The sequence below is a fragment of the Neofelis nebulosa genome, chromosome 7 (assembly GCF_028018385.1).
Source record: "Neofelis nebulosa isolate mNeoNeb1 chromosome 7, mNeoNeb1.pri, whole genome shotgun sequence".
Lineage (NCBI taxonomy): Eukaryota > Metazoa > Chordata > Mammalia > Carnivora > Felidae > Neofelis > Neofelis nebulosa.
Window position 1 is genome coordinate 121,688,479 of NC_080788.1, and position 20,037 is coordinate 121,708,515.

Sequence of the window (20,037 nt, forward strand, 5' to 3'; positions counted from 1 at the left end):
ATACGGATTCTGAAAATCACTTCCTAATTTGATTCAGTACTGTTTATCCTACATCACATCTTTTAACTCTTTGCAGTTTTTGTTGGTGTATTTTATTCATTATACCGTGATACTAAGTCTAGATTAGAAGTATAACTTCAAATAAAAATTTTATGAAATTTGTACAAATGCTTTTGTAAAACCCAAAGACATTTAAATATACTTGCTATATTCCCCCATTTTTGTAATTTTGTCCAAAAAATAAACATTTTAAAGCATATTTTAAAATAAATAAAGCAGTTTCCGTACTTACTCTTCATGAGCCCATTAAACTCTAAATGTTTATGGATTTTTTTTCTTTCAATGTTTGTTCCATTATTTTACTAGGGATTCAAGTTAGACTTACCAGGTGGTAATCACCAGGAGCACACTTCTTACATTTTTGAAGATTGGTACCTCATTTGTTTTTTTCTAATCCTCTGGTACCTCCTCAGTTCTTCATGATTTTTCAAACATAATTGTAAGTGGTTTTGGTAAGTTTTTTGTTTTTTTGTTTTTTAAACCAGTTCCCTTAATAACAAGATGCATGTCTCTCAGACCTGCTGACTTATATTTATTCCAGATTTCCGGATGTTGCATATCTCTTTTTGACTGTAACACAAGTCTACTTACTTTCTGTTTTTTTTTTCCCCTCCCCTCATTTCAAAGTATACTTCTGGTTGTGAATTACACTTAAACTTTCTCTATTAACCATTTTTTGTTTATTTCCCTCCCAGATTTATTCATATGTGGTCCTTTTTGTTCCTTTTATTTCATTTGGTAGCATTAATTCGTTTTGCTTTTTAAACTTGAGTTTACCTTTCCTAGGTGGCAAGATGTGTCACATGTAAATCAAGCTATTTCTAGTTCATTTGTTTCTAACACAGAATTGCAAAGTTTGTAAAACTGCTTTGGGACATTTTTATTCTTTGTATGTGTTCTCTGACAGACAGGTTTTATTTTTGCTCCTCAATTATGGTATCTTTTATGATACCTGGCCCTTTTCATGTTCTGTGTTTTGTTCAGCCCTTCTCATTGCTGGTACTTGCCTGCTTACTTTAGGTCGGGAATCCTTTTTATGATTCAACATCTGTTTTTTTACTACTTAGAGTGGAGACAGGTGGTTCCTTGTCTCCATGATTTCACATTCTCAGTTCTTCCCTCCCGATAAAGGTCAGACATGTAAAGGTTCTTCTCTGGGTATATTTCTGATTCATAAGTTGTACTAATGATAATTTTACATCTTTGATGCATGTTGCATGGCAGAATTCTTACCTAGGCAGTGGTTTGGCAGTTTAACATCTGAATACCCAGTAGTTAAAATCCTGTGTCATCTAGACAGAGGCATTGGTTCTCTCTAAATTCAGAAGAGCTTTATTTCCTTCGTGTGTTCAGCCAATCCCCTGGAACATGTGGATTTGTTCTACCACCCAGCGAATGTAGCTGCGCTGAAATGTACAAGGTCAGAACCACAGAAGGGCTTGCATTTGGAGGGTTTTGCTCTTGTTTTTGGCAAGTCAGTCTGATTCCTTTTTTTTTTTTTTTCTTTTCTTCTTTTTTTTGCTTTGCTCTTAATCTCCAGGTATGTCTTCTTGGCATTCAGAAGCATTTCTGTCTTTCTTTTTTCTTTGTTACCTTTTCTTCTTTTTTTTCTCTGCCTTTTCTCTCATCTGTGTCTATAATTCAGGTCACCTTTCTTAATCGTTTGTTTCATTAACAAATACTGGTAGAATTCAGCCAGTGGTCTGGGATTTTAATGCTCTGTTGTACCTATGTAAACACATGTCTCTGTAGACCAGTACAACAGATATTGTGCTGATAAAGAAAATTCTCTTTAATCTCAAATTTATTGAAAAGCTGAGATGGGAAAAATACTTCTGACTTTCTAGTCTCATATTTTCCAGCATCTTCCCCGAAGACACAGGAGACCTGGGGGATTTTAGAGAGGTATTTAAGATACTTAAACTTCAGTAGCTACAACTTTTCATATTTCTTTCCCTCTCAGGCTTGTTAATAGTTTAGTTTGAAATAAATAGGTGAAGAGATTAAAGGAGTATCTAGCCACATCGTTGTCCTCTTGGAGTAGCGTTGGCCTTTTTATTTGTAGCCTGGTGATATTTGTGGCAATAAAAGAGTAATAGCCATCAGCTTATGGGAGTTCACAGCTAGAGCGTGCATCTGACAAACACCATTAAGCCCCTTCCATTTTCAACCCCCAAAGACCCCAGCCAGGAGCATCTCCTGAATTCCTCCACACCTCACTCAGACAACCCACATGCATGCACAAATAGCTCGAGTTGGAACTGTGGATTCTGGGGAGCAAAGGAGTGTTTCTGAATGTGCATAGGAGACAACTCTTTGAAAGTGACCAGGAGAGAAGATTGAGAATTTTGGAGCACCAGTGCACTGTTTCCCAGAGCAGGTTTAGATTCGTAGAGGAAGGTTGCAACATCATTATAATCTCAGTCTCTGGAAGCAGTAATATTATTCCATTTTGGAATATTTCCTAATTTCCTAAATTTCCTGATTTCCTAAAAAAGAAAAAAAAGATCAAAAATAAAAATTAAAAATTTACAAAGACAATAAAAAAAAACAGACAAGAAATGAGCAATAAAAACAAAACAAGGACAAAAAGCAAAAAATTTTTTTAAAAATTGAGGGTGCTGATTAGATGTTATTCAGTAGTGATTTGATCCATGTTCTTATAAAACCATGCATTTCTTTTCTTTTTAATGTTTATTTGTTGGAGCACCTGGGTAACTTAGTCAGTTGAGTGTCTGACTTCGGCTCAGGTCGTGGTCTAGCAGTTTGTGAGTCCAAGTCCCACATGGGGCTCGCTGCTGTCAGTGCAGAGCCCGCTTTGGATCCTCTGTCCCCCTCTCTGCCCCTCACCCACTTGCTTGTGCATGTGTATGTGCACTCTCTCTCTCTGTCTCTCAATATTTATTTATTTTGGTAGAGAGAGAGAGAAGACACATGCACACGTGTGTGCGTGGAAGGGGCAAAGAGAGAGAGAGAGAGAGAGAGAGAGAGAGAGAGAGAGAGAGAGAGAGAATCCCAAGCAGGCTCCGTGCTGTCAGAACAGAGCCTGATGTGGGGCTTAGTCTCATGAATGTTGAGATCATGACCTGAGCCAAAATCAAGAGTCAGGCGCTTAACCAACTGAGCCGCCTAGGTGCCCCTACAACCAAGCATTTCTTAAAACTATTCTGACAGCTAATAACTATTTCTTAAAATATTTTTATTATTAATCTTCAGTACATATTTCAATTTATCATTTTTAAATAAATTTTTCTATTCTAAAATGCTTAATCTTTTTTTTTTTTTTTTGGCTATATCATTTTTTTAAATATTTATGCTCGAGAGAAAGCGAGCATGAGCACATGAACTGGGGAGGGGCAAAGAGAAGGGGATAGAGGATCCAAAGAAGGCTCCACGCTGACAGCGGAGAGTCTGATGTGGGGGTTGAAGTCATGAACCTTGAGATCATGCCCTGAGCTGATGTCGGATGCTTAACCGACTGAGCCACCCAGGGGCCCTTTCTTATGTCATCTAAATGAGTGCTTAGTCCGTACTCACTCTTACAATAATTTTAGAGAACTTAAGGTACTCTTAAATAGTCTGAGTGATAAGGCAACTTGACCTTGGATAAGGCACTTGACTGCCAGTGGCTTTCTGATCAGAGCCACATCATCACATGTGAAAAAGTATTTTTAGTGAACGATAAGTATTTTTAGCCAATGATAAAATGAGAAGAGTCCTTAAAGCATCCAGTTAATATTTTGGCTTTACATGCTAAGTAAGCATTCATACTTTTAAAATTTTTGAAAAGATGAACTTACTTATATGTTTACTTTCCTCAGTCTTTAAACTTTCCTGTTGACTCCCCTCTCATGCCAACATACACTGTTTAATTTATTCCCAGAGATTGCAAGGGAATTAAAATTTTCCCCAGAATCCTCTGCAAAATTTAGTTCTAACCATGAATAATCTATGTGTCAGGACATTTATTTCTTTGTTCAACAAATACTTATTGATCTCCTACTCCATGCCATGTACTATTCTGGGTCCTGAAGATATCACTGGAAAAGCTGTTTAGGCAAAAGACCCTGCCTTCACATATTGTTTATATCTGCTGATTTCATGGTTATTCTTCATAAAGTTATGTCATTGTGGAGTTACCTATTAGAAAATCTATCTTTTATAACTCCCATGCTAGCTTTGAAGATTAGTATGTATTGGCCTCCCTTGTGTCAAAGGTAAAAGCATTCATGATATATATATTTTATATATATACATATATATATACTATTCATATATATATACTGTTCATAATAGTACAGGTGTGTACTATTAGTCCGCTTGGGTGGCCATAACCAAGTACCATGGACTTGGTGATTTCAACCACAGAAATTTATTTCTCACACTTCTGGAGGCTGAGAAGTCCAAGACCAAAGAGCCAGCAAAGCAGGTTTCACTCTGAGGCCTCTACTCTTAGCTTGTAGATGAATGCCGTGTCACTCTGTGCTCACATGACCTCTTTTTAACATGCTTGGGCAGACAGAGTACGAGCTGTCTGATGCCTCTTCTTTTAAGGGCATTAATCTCATCGGGCCAGGGTTTCACCCTCCTGACCTCATGTAATCCAAATTACCTCCCAGAAGCCCTGTTTTTAAATACCATCACATCGGGGGTTAGGTCTTCAACAAATGAATTTGTAGGAGGACCCAAACCTTTAGTCTGTAGCAGTGAGTGTTGTTGAGAAGGTCAAAGGTTAGTTACCAAAAGCCTTTCCATAGGTAGTCTACCCAAAGAGAAAACTAAGCCCTTCACAACAGGACTGCTTCTTTCTGGTCAGAGTCACTTCTAGGAATCTAGAATGATAATTTGTGTCCACGTTTCTTGAATTATTTCTTAATCTCCGAACTTGGCAGATGTACTTGTCTTATTTTATCAGTCACTTTTTTGGTTTCAATAATAGTGTGTTGACATGCTTCATACCATCCGACTTGCTTTGTTACCTTGATATTTTTCTGCTCGCCTAACATCGAAATGACTTAAACCTTCCATTCTCAGATGACCTTTGTGATCATCCTTCAGAAGGCTGTGAGGAGCATGGCGCATTTGGCTTCCTCCTTGAAGTGCCCGAGGCAATCATCCTTGATCAAGGTCTCTTGAAGTCCAGCAGTCGCAGTGTGTCTTTTGGTCATAGTTCTTTTCTGTGTCACTGGTGACTGTCATCTCAGTATTTCCTCCCCCCTCCCCCCACCCCAGTTCTAAACCATCCCACGGACGAACTTTCACCTGTGATATAATAAATTGTTCCTTGGTTTTCTGTCTTACATCTCACTTCTCCTAACTCTCCTTGTCCGCTGCTGAAAAGAATAGTGTTATTTAGCAAAATTAATGCACATTCAATCCTCCATGGTTATTTTCAGATGTTTTCCCATATCTTTAAAAATATTGGATGAACTTTAAGACCAAGAGTAGGAGTAAGTACTGGATTAGAAGATCACGTGGACATAGCTCCTGTTTTTCTGCTTGTTTCCCTCTCAACACATAGCATTTTCCTTCTATTCTGTTTTCTCTTCTTGCCTTTGAGTCTCCTGGCTTTCGTTTATTTCCCAGGGTTTCAGGCTAAGAGAGTAATTACAGAAAATGGGCTTTGAAGTTGAGCTTATCCATATTAGGAAAGACAATGATGTTGAGGGACTGAATAGAGGGAAATGACGAAAGGTGAGGAAAACATTTTGTTTCTGTTTGTCCTTCTCCATAGCGTTCCCGTCCCCTCTCTGCCAGTGATGCGGAAATGAAAAACCTTGTGGGCTCAGCCCGAGAGAAGGTGCCGGGGAAGTTAGGTGGTTCTGTGCTTGGTCTGTCAATGGAGGAGGTAAAGATAACTCTATTTCAGGCCTTTGTGGGTTAACACAGGGTTCAATAAACATTAGTAAGCGATTCATATGTTTATGACCAACTCATTCTTACATTGGAAGGAGAAAGATTCAAGATGGGAGGAACTTATTCTCAGAAAATTCCATCTTATATGGAGTTAATTTCTCCCTTCATGCTTCTTTCATATTTGTGGGTCATAACCCTCTTTCTCTGCTCTGTAATCTTTTGGATTACGGTTTCCAAAATCAGTACTCATTTTATTTTCTCTTTATGTAGATCAAAGTTTTACGGAGAGTGAAGGAAGAAAATGATCGGAGAGGTGGATTTATTCGCATATTCCCTACATCAGAGACATGGGAAATATATGGGTGAGGTGACTACCTTTTTTTTTTTTTTTTAATCTGTGCCTCAGGTCCACAGCATTGGATTAATTGTGACACAGTGTTGTCATTGCTTTCCATGTGGGTCTTCCTTATTTTGCATATTTACTTATAGTAGTGTGACTATTATCCAACCTAAGCATTAACATTAATGTAATCTACCTGTGCATTATTCTTCCTTTTGAAAAAAAAAAAAAATCCCCCACCTCCTTCCTAATAGCCCCCTAACCCAGGGTTACATACTTGTAAAAAAATTTTATAGTCATTACCTTGGTTTGAAAAAAAACTGTTTTATCATCTATATTGTTCCTAAACAATTTATTATTTTTAATCATCATTTAGATCTAGTTAACATACATCAAAATGGATTTATTTTAAGTGTATGGTTTGATGATAAGTTTTGACAAATATTAACACCAATTTAACCACTGCCATCACTACAATCAAGATGTAGAATGTTTCTGTAACCTTCAGAAGTCCCTTCATTCCCCTTTACAGTTATTTGCCCTCATTATCCTGAGCCACAGATGTCTACTGATCTGCTTTATGTCATTATCATTTTTCTAGAATCTTCTATAAGTAGAATCATGTGTCTGGAGTCTTTGTTTGGCATGACGTTTTTGAGAATTATCCATGTTGTGTGAAGTAGTAGTTCGTTCCTTATTGTTACGTACTAATTTATTGTATGAATATACCACAGTGTATTTATCCATTCACCTGTTGTAGAACATTGGTGTTGTGTCCAGTTTGGAACTGTTGTGAAGAAAGCTGTTATGAACACTTATGTAGTATGTGAATATGTGATTTCATTTCTCTTAGGTTAATACCGAGGAGTAGAATAGGTGAGTCATATGATAGGGCGTAAGGTATAGTACCATTTTACATTTTACCAGCAGTGTATGAGAGTTCTGGTTGCTGTTCATCTTTGTCAACACTTGGTATTGTCAGGGTTTTTAATTTTAGGTATTATAGTGGGTGTGTAGTATATCTCTGTGGTTTTAATTTGCTTTTCTCTGATGAATAGTGATCCTGAGCATTCATGTGCTATTGGCTATTTGTGTGTCTTTTTTTTCTATTTTAAATTTAGGATTTTGTTGTTGTTGTTGTTACTGTGCTATAAAGGACTGCTGATACAAGTCCTTTCTCAAGATATTTATATTGTGAATATGTTCTCCAAGTGTGTGAGTAGCTTTTTCATTTCTTTAACAGTGGCTTTAAAGAACAGAAATTTTAAATTTCAATGAAGTCCCATTGACAACATTTTTAGAAGATTTATAAATTTTGTGTTTCCTGTCTAAGAAATCTTTGCCAACCCCAATTTCACAAAGCTTATTCTCTTATGCTTTCTTCTAGAAGCTTTACAATTTTAGCTTTTATATTTAGGTCTATGATATGTATTGATTTAATTTTTATGTATGATGTGAGGTAAGGGTTGGGGTTCATTTCTTTTCATATGATGTACATTTGTTCCAGCACCATTTGTTGAAATTGCCCCACTGAATTCCATTGGCATCTTTTCTAAAAATTAATTCAAATATATGTGGGAGTCTGTTTCTGGACTTTATTCAGCTTCACTGATTAATGTGTTTGTCTTGATTACTATAGCTTTATACTAAGTCTTAAAATTTGATAGTGTGTCTTCCAACTTTGTTGTTCTTTTGTAAGTATTTTGACTGTTTTGTGTCGTCTGTATTTCTCAAGACATTTTAAAATTTCTTTGTCAGTTTCTACACAGAAGCCTGCTGGCTTTTGATTTGGCATTGCATTGAGCATATAAATTTTGAGAGTGAACATTTTAACAATATTGAATTTTCTAATCCATGAATGTGATATATCTCTCCATTTATTTAGTTCTTCTCCTCCTCCTCCTCCTCCTCCCTCCCTCCCCCTCCCTCCTCCCCCTCTCCCCCTCCCTCCTCCCCCTCTCCCACCCTCCTCCTTCTCCCCTCCCCCTCTCCCACCCTCCTCCTTCTCCCCTCCCCCTCTCCCACCCTCCTCCTTCTCCCCTCCCCCTCTCCCACCCTCCTCCTTCTCCCCTCCCCCTCTCCCACCCTCCTCCTTCTCCCCTCCCCCTCTCCCACCCTCCTCCTTCTCCCCTTCCCCTCTCCTCCTCCTTCCTCCCTCCCTCCCCCTCTTCCTCCCTTCCTTCCTCCTCCTTTTCTTCTTGTTGTTGTTTTTTTTTAATGTATATTTATTTTTGAGAGAGACAGAGCACAAATGGGAGAGTGGCAAGGAGAAAGGGAGACACTGAATCTGAAGCAGACTCCAGGGTCTGAGCTGTCAGCACAGAGCCTGACAAGGGGCTCAAACTCACAAACTGTGAGATCACAACCTGAGCCAAAGTTAGACACTTAACTGACTGAGCCACCCAGGAGCCCCTCTTCTTGTTTTTATTTTAATTCCAGTCAACATACAACATTATATTGGTTTCAGGTGTACAATATAGTGAGTCAACCATTCCATACATCACCTGGTTCCATATATCACCCAGTGATGATCACAAGTACATATTTAGGTTTTCTTTTATTTCTCTTAGCAATATTTTCTAGTTTTCAATGTAAAGGCCTTGCACATATTTTTTAAAATTTATGACTTGGTGTTTCATGTTTTTGAATGGTATTGTAAATGTTATTTTTTAAACAACTTTATTGAGTTATAAATATATTTAAAGTGTACAGTTTGGTAAGTTTTAATATATGTATATATCTGTGAAACCTGCACATAGGCAACCTAATGAACAAATACATGACCTCTAGCTAGAAGTTTCCTTGTGCCTCTTTGTAGTTCTTCTCTCTTGCTCCTCCCTTTCCTTCGCTGCCCATCCCTGTCCCCAGGGAGCTATGATCTGCTTTCTGTTACTAAAGATTAATCTGCATTCCCTGGAATTTCATATAATAGAATTCTACAGGTTGTTTTCTTATTTGTTGGGTCTTTTTTTTCTATTTGGCAGAATTATTTTTATATTCATACACGTTGTATCATCTATCATTGGTTTAATTCCTTTCTATTGTTGAGTAAGTAATATTATAGGCATATGCCAGAATTTGTTTATGCTTTCATCTGTTGGACATTTTGGTTTCAAGGTTTTGGTTATTACAAATGTATGCATGCTTTCATTTCTTTTGGGTAAATTCTACTTATGAAATGACTGGATCATGTTGTAAGAAACTGCCATACAGTTTTCTAAAGTGGTTGCACCATTTTACAATCCCATAATAAGTGTATGAGAGTTCCAGTTCCTCCACATTGTCACCAACAATTGGTACGGTCAATTTAATTTATCTCCTTAGGAGGTGTGTAGTGCTATCTCATTATGGTTTTATTTGCACTTCCTTAATGATTGCCCATTTTTATTTATTTTTTTTAAAATTTTTTTTTTTTAACGTTTATTTATTTTTGAGACAGAGAGAGAGAGCGAGCATGAACGGGGGAGGGTCAGAGAGAGAGGGAGACACAGAATCCGAAACAGGCTCCAGGCTCTGAGCGGTCAGCACAGAGCCTGGTGCGGGGCTCGAACTCACGGACCGCGAGATCATGACCTGAGCCGAAGTCGGCCGCTAAACCGACTGAGCCACCCAGGCGCCCCAATGATTGCCCATTTTTAAATGAGGTTATTTTCTCATAGTTGAGCTGTGAGAGTTCTTTATGCATTCTGGATATAAGTCCTTTTTTCCTAGCTCTTTAAAAATGGTTGTTCCATTGGGCACAAGGGTGGTTCAGTTGGTTAAGTGCCTGACTTCGTCTTAGGTCATGATCTCGCGGTTCGTGAGGTCGAGCCCCACATTGGGCTCTCTGTTGTTAGCCCAGAGCCCACTTTGGATCCTCTGTCTCCCTCTCTTTGCCCCTCCCCTGCTTGGTCACCCTCTCTCTCACAAAAATAAATAAACATTAAAAATATATTTTTTTAAATGTTGCTCCATTATCTTTGGCTTGCATTTTTCTGATAAGAGGCATACAGTAATTATTATTTTTGTTTTTCTGTGCATAACATGTCTTTTTTTCCCTCAGCCTGCGTTAAGATTATTTCTTTCTGGCTGATTTTTAGCAGTTTGATTATGATATATGCCTTGTGTCATTTTCTTCATGTTTCTTCTACTTGGGATTTGTTGAACTTCTTGGTCCATGGGCTTATAGTTTTCATCATAAATGGAAAGCTTTTGGCCATTAAAAAAAATTTTTTTTTTCTATTTCCTTCCTCTCCTTTCTCCTTTTGGAACTTTGGCTACATGTTAAAATTGGCTGATATTATACTACAAGTCTGGCTCTGTTCATTTTTTTAGACTTTTTCTTTATTTTGGATGGTTTTCTATTTCTCTTTCTAAATTCATTCATCTTTTTATCTGCGGTGTTACATCTTCTATTCATTCCATCCAGTGAAATGTTCATTTCAGATACTTTATTTTTCATCTTTAGAACTTTTTGGTTTTTTCCATTATTTTCATGATTTTTTTAGATCCTTGTGCATATATTATAATATGTATAGTAGCTATTTTTAAATTATTACCCTGTTATCTCTATCATTTCTGAGTTTATTTCTACCGACTGATTTTCCTCTTATGGGTTACATTTTTCCTTTTTCTTCACATGCACAGTGATTTTTAAAAATTGGATGCTGGACATTATAAATGTATAGTTGAGTGGGTTGGTTTTATTGCCTTCTTTGAATGCTGTTGAAAGTTGTTTTTGGTTTTTTTTGGCAGGGGGGAGTCCAGCAGTTAAGTTACTTGTAGTCTAGCTTAATCTTTTTCAGGCTCATTTAAAAACTTTTTTTTTTTTTAAGTTTCAGTATAATTAACATATAGTGTTATGTTAGTTTCAGATGTGTGATGTAGTGATTCAACATTACTTAGATCATGTAAAAATTTTTTATGGTTTGTTTAGGATAGCTTTTGTTTAGGTCTAGGAAAGTTTTACTATTAAAGACTCTTTGGAGTTATCTGTTAAATGAGCCCATGTTCAGTGAGATTTATCCATTCTGGGAACCAATCAATTTATAGCCCTGGGTGAATTCTGCAAAGTATTCAGCTTATGCTTTCTTTTTAATGTTCTTTACCCTGCCCCTTCCTCTTTGCCCAGCCCTGTGGACTTTCACCCTATGTCTGAGCAGATTTGTATTTACCCAAAGACTCAAAAATCCCTTGTGATGATTATTCTCTGATTACAATAAGGTTGAGAATCTTTGTACTTATTTATAGGTAACACATTTCTTTTTCTTTGGTGAGTGGCTTTTGATCTAGTTGGGATATTAGTGGTTCTAAGTATAGAGCTAGAACTTAGAGGAATAAAAGAAGGTACCCATTTTGTGTTTGTTTTGTTTTGTCTTGAAAACCCAGCTGTTCATAGAGAAATCTTCCTTTCATCTTACAAAATATTCTATCGATGTAATTATACCTTACAGAGACCTAGGAATGCAACAGAAAGATATTGTTTGTGTTTTCTTTTGTTATGTTTTTGAAGAATTAAAATGTTTGCAGTTCCTAGAAAACATACCTTTTAACTAATGAAAGTGGAAATCTACACTCTTGAGTATTTTAAGAAGTAGGACCTTAATTTAAGTGCCTTTAGGAAAATTTGAAGGAATCAGTTACAGGTAATGTTGGGGTCTCTTATGGAGTCCAGTAATGATACCTTTCTTTACTGGTTTGGTTCTGAACCAACGGAGAAATAAGACAAAGACTAAGGAGAGAGGAGGCCAAAATATCTCCTATTTTACTGATAAAGTCTAGGTTGGGAGACTTGATTATATCTATCTGCAGGCAGGCACACTTTTTGTTGAATTTCCAGTTTGGACAGATGTACATGCCCATTTCTGGGCAAAGTTAGACTGGGCTGTGTGTGGGGAGCACCTGACCCCATCAGACCAGCAGAAGATACATACCTCCTAATGGGAGATTGTCCCCCAAGAGAAAAAAGGGAGCTGCTCGATGAAGCATTTCTGTTTGTTCTTTCTAAATTACCAATCTGGTAAGTCACTCTACCTCTCCTGGGGCCTCTGAGAAAAGCAGAGCAAGGCCAAGAATATTAAACTAATTGCGCTGCCTTCATTTAGAGTGGGGAAGATGTCACAAATATGCCTTTATATATATACCTATATATATGTGCCTATATATATATGCCTATATATATATATATTTATTGGGTATCAGCCAAGTGTCTAGCACTGTGTTTGGTGGTTTGGTGCTTTGGAGTATAAAACCAATATTAGATGGAACCCCTGCCCTTTGAGAGTTACCAGCGTGACTATGGAGAAATTATTTATGCATATAATAAAAATAGCTCATTTGTATAGTTCTTCATAATTATAATGTACTTCATGGACATCATTGTTATCCCCATTTTAATGATACAGAAAGTAAGGCTTAGTAAAGTAATGTGACTCGTCCATGATCACACAGGGGGACCTGATTCAGGTATTCTGAATCTGGATCTTAACTTTTTTCCTGCTACCACATGCTGCTTTCGGGGAAGAAAACTTTTCCTCGGTGAGACAGTGTATGGCAGGTCCGTCGAGCATACAGTAAAGGGCAAGGTAGCTCAGACAAGGGCACTTCTGTAGACTTGGAGCAGTCGTTATCAGGGAAGGCTTCGTGCAGCAGGGAAGACTTGAGCTGCTTCTTGAAGGGTAGATTATGGTAAGTGGATGGAGTGTGAGGAGGTATCCAGACCAAGGCAAAAGGATCAATATGAGGTGTGGTGTGAGAAGATTGTGAGGGGCCTCGGTCTGGCTATATGGCATGATCACTGTTGAGAGGAACTTTCTGGACAACGTGTGAAGGAATTGGTGGTATAGATTATCCAACTTTGGAAAGCTTGGAAGAGAGTGTATGCCTCCTGCAGTAGCCATCAAGGAGCCATTGAAAGCTCTTGAGAAATAACATGGTTGAAACCATCTGTCTACATTTTCACGCCCTTTATGCATCTCCCATTCCTGGCTTCTTTTGACCTCTCTCTTAGTTATATACGAATTTTAGTCGTGGGTGTTTTTTTTTTTTTTTTTTTTTTTTTTTTAAGCATTCTTCTCTTAACATTAAAAAAAAAAAATGATTTTAGAGAAAGAATGCACATGTGCTCATGAGCTGGGGCAGGAGGGTGGGCACAGGGATGGAGGCAGAATCTCAAGTGGGCTCCATCCCATGACCCTGGGGTCATGACCTGGGCCCAAATCAAGAGCTGGGCACAACCGACTGAGCCACAAGCACCCCAGTGGTTTCGTTTTTACCTTACAGTTTTATTTTCTGATTTTAGTGTGTCACTTTTTATTAATCCAAGAAATCCTGCCATTTGTTTCTTTTTACATTCTAAATTAACTCCGCCATTTATTCTTTTCATTTTATTTTATCTGCTGCAACTCTAATATTTTATAATTTTAATTTGAGCAACTTTCTCTTACTTTGTCATTTTAGAGAACAGTATATTACTTTAGAAACACTGTATAAGTACCCTGTCACTTCTGTGCTTGATTCATGGCTTTATTTCCATATTCTGTCCCTTCAGCCAAACCTAAGAAATAGCCAGTTTCTTTCTTTGTCTTTCAGGTCCTACCTCGAACACAAGACTTCCATGAACTATATGCTGGCAACACGTCTCTTCCCGGACAGGTAGGGATTTGTTAATCTTGTAAATTTGCTAATCTGAAACCATCACTAGATCATCTGATGATAAAATACACACAAAAGAAGAAAAGAGGCTTTATAAAAGTCTTTTGTAAAATCTCTGATAGAAAAGGCCTTGCAGAAAACACAACACAAAACCTTGTTGTTCCAGAATTCATTAACTCTCAGTATTTTGTACTGTTTCCAGAAGCCACAAATTAAACTGTAACGATCTTTAAACAATCTTAACAGATGCCCTAGACTTTATTCTTCTTAGAGGAAGGCCTTTACTCAGTCCCTTTTTAACGTTAGACACAATTTTAACAAGGCATGATCATCTCTTTTTCTAGACTAGAAGAGATTAGAATGATCAGATTAGGAAAGGTAGAGAGGGGTGGTAATTCAAAAAATAAATACACTAAGAGTTGTAAAAAATGACAACTGATAACCTCAATACAAGGGGAAATAGGGGGAAATGATGGAAAGCAGACATTGGAATTCAGATAGCACAGCAATCAGGGACTACTTAGCTCCACATAACTTTTGTTGCCTGTAAGACATAATTGTATTACAGTAAAGTTCAGTAACTGACTCTCAAAATAAAGAACCTTAGTTATTTAGAGAAATGTATATTATTTTCAAGGTTATGTGTGCTTTTTTGCAGGATTCTTAAAATAGATCCCCAGATTTTAGCCATTTCCTACAATTTCATGATCTGTTATCAGGAAATATATGGGATTTGCCATTTCTCTCTGTAAATTTGTAGTTATTACCACTGATAAAGTAATTATACTGTATAGCTTCTAATGAAAGAGACCTTCAGATTTACTTAGAAGACAGAATCTCAGTTCTCTCTATATATAACCTGTTTTTTTCTCTCCTCCCCCACCACCCTGGAAACTTTTACAAGGCTCCTTTATCTTTAGAGTTCAGATATTTTACCAAGATATGTTCTGGTGTGTTACTTTTCATTATTTTGGTTTTGCAGTGGGTGGGTTGTTTCAGACTGAAGATTTAAGTTTTCCAACTGTCATTCTCTCTTTTTTCTCCTGTGGAACTTCTTTTAGATGAATTTGAGATCTTTTGCTGTATGTTCCATGTTTTGTTTTTTGTTTGTTTTTTTACTTTTTCTCTTTTTTATCTCATTGTTTTTTTTAGTTAAATTCTGGGAGGTTTCTTGAACTTTTTCTTCTAAAATTTTAAATTGATCTGCAGCCTTATCTATTTAATTATTCAGTACCAGCACAGGAGAAGGTTGTTCAGTTTACCTTTTTGATTTTGGCAAGTACAGTTTTAATAGCCAAGAACTATTTTTGGTTTCTGAAGAGTTTTTAAAATTCATGGATGTAATATTAAAATGCTTCAGGTACCAATTCCAGTGTGGCCGACAGGTTCCCCCATAGCACCAAGCAGTTGCCCCCTGTTGGCATCTGAGAACTCAACTCAATTCTGACACTGTCTACCTGGAGCTTAGCATCGGATTCCACAGTTGAAGGGTTCAGTCCTACAAGGAGTCATTCGCCACCTCCTCTGCCTTTGCCCTACTTTGGATGCCAGTCTCAAGGCCAGGCTGTCACCTTTGCTTCTGACTGAGCAGCTACATATCAGAGGTTCCAATGTCCCTCTCCTTGGACTTCAATTCAGACACCAGTTGCAAGTCCAGGTTGTCACCTGTACTTCTGACTGACTGGCTATAAACCAGAGGTTCCCACGACTCTCTTCTTCCTCGGGTTTGATTAATTTGCTAGAGTGGCCCACAAGACTCCAAGAAACATTTCACTTACTAGATCGTTGGTTTATTTTAAAAGAATATAACTCAGGAATAGCCAGATGGAAGAGAGGCACAGGGCAGAGTATGGGGAAAGGGAGCAGGACTTCCATGCCCTCCCCAGATCACGTGCTCACCAGCCTCACACCTCTCCTTTTGAGTTTCGAGGGAGGCATCATTACAGAGGCATGATTGATTAAATCATCGGTTGTTGGTGATTGAACTCCCTCTGCTGGCCCTCTCCCCTCCGTGTTGGTCAGAGGCGTGGGGCTGAAAGTTCCAGTTCTTTGCTCACATGGTTGGTTCTTCTGGTGACCAGCCCCCATCCTGACGGGGATCCAGGGCATTCCCAAAGTCACCTCACTGGCATGACCAAAGACCTTTACCATGCTCATTGCTTAAGAAGTTCCAGGGGATTTAGGAGCTCTGTGCTAGAAATGGGGATGAAGACCAAATGTATATTTCTTACTATCAATCACAAGATCACAAATCTTTTTTCACATCTCTTTGACTATTTTGATTAGTTTGTTGAAAGTTCCTTTCTGTTTTTTGCATTATATTTAATTCTTCTAGATTAGTTCTGTTGGTTCATCTCATTCTTTCTGGTTTGTATTATTATATTTCCTCATATATTTGGTGATCTTTGATTGTCCAGTTGTTTTGATAAGTAGTGGACCTTTTGCTGAGGATGGGAAGTTTGCATGAGTTTCCTCACAGATTATATCTGTCTCAACTGACATAGACTCTATGCTTGAGGCTCAGTCTTTCCAACCTTGGCATTCCCATGAGGGAGAAGGAAAGGGCAATCTGAGAACCTCCGGCCAAATTAGGAAGCATTCTCCTAGGGGGAGTAGAACAATAAAAAGATTTGAGATGTATTAATATATGTGTTTCTTTATTAACAATCCAATAAGAAGGCTACCAGTGGGTCTAATAACCGCCAGAATTTCAAAAGTGTGCTACATGTTGGCAAGATTTTGAGATACCTGTAATATCTCTAATATGAAAAAAAGGATGTATTATTTTTTTTTGGTAACAAACTCATACTAACACTGTTGTAGACGGTTTCCAACATGTATATGAAGGAAATGCTAAATTTCAGTTGGAGGGAGGATTAATTTTTTCTCCATCTAAGTTGGTATACTCCCTGAATTCTTTCTTCGAGTCCCAGAAACAACACCTGTTTACAAAGCATTCTAGAAATATGAATTTCAGGGTACCTGGGTGGCGCAGTCAGTTAAGCGTCCAACCTCAGTTCAGGTCCTGATCTCATGTTTTGTGAGTTCAGGCTCTGCATCAGGCTCTCTGCTGTCAGCGCAGAACCTGCTTTGGAAAACTCTGTCCCCCGCCCCTCCCCCACTCGTGAGCGTGGTCTCTCTGTCTCTCTCTCAAAAATAAACATTAATAAGAAATAAAATAAAAACATGAATGCCCGTGTTTAGCAAAGAAAGACCTCATGATCTACTCTTGCCTACCCTTTTAGCCTCGTCTCTACTTTTCCATATCCAGCCATGGCCAGTATCTCTGTATCAGCTTCCTCTTTCATGCCTCCTCCTTCTTACATACTCGCCACCCCTTGGCACGGCCTTCAGTTCGTCCCTGAATTCTTCTAGCTGTGTCCTTCATCCTCTTATCCAGACTAGGAGGAGGTTCTGTCGGCCCTGCCAGTCCCTCGGTGTGATTCAGGTTCCCTCCTCGTATTAGTATTGCTTGTTTACTTACTAGCCTGCCTACTTTACAAGTGGGCTTTTAAGAGTAGTACTTTGTTATGTTCATCTTTGTCCATATCTAGAGCGTACCACATGGTAGGCACACACACACACAAACATGGACCGAAAAAATGAAATTGCATTTGTTGCAAACCCTCACATCTCCGGTAAGTCTCTTCTCTTCGATTTGAATTGATGTTTTTTTTCTCTCAAAAATCCTGTTGTATTCGTGTCCGAATTCCTTTCAAACTAATTCCCTCATCATTTCTTTTAGGTTAATTTGTCTTCCTTTTTCTTGCCCTCTCCCACTCACCCCCCACCTACCTCCCTGCCTTGGCAAACAGTGTCTTACCTACTGTCTTCTAGTATGAGGGTAATTTTAACCCTGGCTGCATATTAGTAACACCCGTGGATTTTGTAAATCATGTTTATGCCCTGGCCCCAGCCCCAGACTGAAGCATTGGTACTTCCTAAAAGCTGCTGAGGTGATTGTAATGCGAAACCATGATTGCATATTACCGAGACAAAGCATTATCGGATGAAAGAGTCATCTTGAGGCTTTCTGATGGTAAGATGACAATGTTAGGACGTTGGCATGAATAGAAGACATGGGACGGCAAAGACAAAACATTCTGGTGAAGACTTACTTTTACTTGGTTTTCTCTAACTAGAAAATCTTGACCTAGATTGCATGTGTCTCTTTTTTATAAACCAACCCCACAGGTTCTCATTTATATAAAATTTTCAAAATGATAAAATTTTTAAATGTAGAACAGATTAAAGGAAACCAGGGGTTAGGTAGGTAAAAGCTGTGTGGTTATAAAAGGATGACACAGGGGATCCTTTTGGTCATGAAATTGTGCAGTATCTCGGCGGTGACGTGTACGTGAATCTATGTAGTGATAAAATTGTACTGAGCTAAATATACACATTCACAAATGAATACAAATAAAAATGAAGAAATTAAGAAAGAGATAGAGTATGTGTTAAATGAAAGGAAATTGAATGTGGAAAGAATGTTTTAAAGGAAAAACAAAAGCTAATTTAAACATAAATGGCATTCACTTCTTGCGGTGAGAGGCCAAACTCTAGTTCAGAGACAATGGAGAGCAGCTCTTTTTTTAAAGGGATTTTTTTTTTTTTTAATTGTGAAAAATATTTCTTCTGAGCATCCTTTTTAAACCCCATGAAAACTGAGATTGGTTTCCTTTACTAAATACAGTTGAGTGAAAGTATAAAGAGCGTGGGCGTCTGAGACATAACTCCTGGGTTCAAATCTGAACCCACTAAGCTTCAACCTTGGGCATGTCACAAAACGATCATATCCTCCTTCTTTTTATAAACGGGGTTGATAATAACCTTCTTTACATGGTGGTGGTGAAGAAGAAGTGTGATTTGATTGCTGACTAAATACACAAATACAAGTCATTGTTACGATTCTTCCCTAGAAGTCATCTGTCCTTTCCCTGTGGTTTTTTTAATTGATCTTCCCCATGCTTATGGGACTCTTTTCTTTTCTCAATATATTTCTCTGCTTCTCCCCAAAGATGACTTCCCTGGCATAATTCTGTATTATCTCAGGAGTGTGTGTGTGTGCATGTGAACTCAGGAGAGAATATCTGAACTGTCCTCTAACCCAGTTGTCCTTTCTACTTCTGTAGGGGAAACCCAAGAAGAAGCTTATTGACAGGAAGAACACGGTAACTGATTTTTAAAAGTTGAGAAATTCTTTCCATGTGCACCATGTGTGACCATGCACGGGCTAAGCATGGTATTCTATATAGTCATTTTTGGTGGCTCAGCTTGAATAGTAACATGAAAAATGTTTCTGTTGAAACACTCTTCTGTGGCAACTTTTTACAAGCTAAATTTGAGATTTACTTTTTTTTATAACTACAGGTATATCATTTGAACTGATAATAATAGTGTTCTTGCTTGGCTGTGTGAGAGACACCAAAGTGTAAAGGAGATTTCAAGACTCCTGTCATGATCGAGTCAAATAAGTGGTTATGTTTGGCCTTGATATACTTGGAGCCTATAACTCTATGCCGTATGGGACTGAGCAGAACTGCTTCCAGTTTGCCACAGAACTGAAAGCATTCAAAATACCTGTGGCTCTTCACTTTGGTGGAGAAGAGAAGGGTCTTAGAGGAAGGGCTGGGATGGCCTTGCCCAACCGAAGACCGCAACCACAACAAAAACTCTTAAACCTAAGCACATACCCCCCTGGTTTGAGACCTTACATACATCCCCTTTGTGCTCTGCCTCTTGAGAAAACAAAGTGTCAACAATAGCAACATAGAAAGAAACATCCCGTATCTAGTTGTTAGTTTCACATTTAAGGATTAGTGAGGATAAACCTGGTTTCTTGTTGAAACCCCTTGAAGCCTAAATCTAATTTTTCTTTAAAGAAGGAAAACATATGCTTGCCGTTGAATTAAGGGAAAACTGGGAGAGGTCGAATTTGTAACTTGCTTCCAAATGAAAGTCACTGTTAATTCATAAGTTTCCTCCAGTTTCTCGTCAAAGAATATGCCTCTTAGGGGCGCCTGGGTGGCGCAGTCGGTTAAGCATCCGACTTCAGCCAGGTCACGATCTCACGGTCCGTGAGTTCGAGCCCCGCGTCAGGCTCTGGGCTGATGGCTCGGAGCCTGGAGCCTGTTTCAGATTCTGTGTCT

The 20,037-nt window shown here is 38.2% G+C and overlaps 1 protein-coding gene across 23 annotated transcripts in view; it reads left to right on the forward strand.

Annotated features, from left to right (window-relative positions):
• TTLL5 (tubulin tyrosine ligase like 5) overlaps nucleotides 1-20,037 on the forward strand; it is a 289,301-nt gene that overhangs the window by 77,858 nt on the left and 191,406 nt on the right. For 20 of the 23 annotated variants that reach the window (XR_009264632.1, XR_009264633.1, XM_058739730.1 and 17 more), the window contains 4 exons: nucleotides 5,795-5,908; nucleotides 6,187-6,278; nucleotides 13,826-13,888; nucleotides 19,021-19,059. Coding sequence is in view for 21 of the 23 variants with exons in the window: in XM_058739730.1 (XP_058595713.1) it covers nucleotides 5,795-5,908; nucleotides 6,187-6,278; nucleotides 13,826-13,888; nucleotides 19,021-19,059 (308 nt within the window). In the remaining 2 variants the exon portion in view is untranslated. The remainder of the gene's footprint in view (nucleotides 1-5,794; nucleotides 5,909-6,186; nucleotides 6,279-13,825; nucleotides 13,889-19,020; nucleotides 19,060-20,037) is intronic. The other 3 variants (XM_058739728.1, XM_058739736.1, XM_058739737.1) reach the window with 1 other exon arrangement.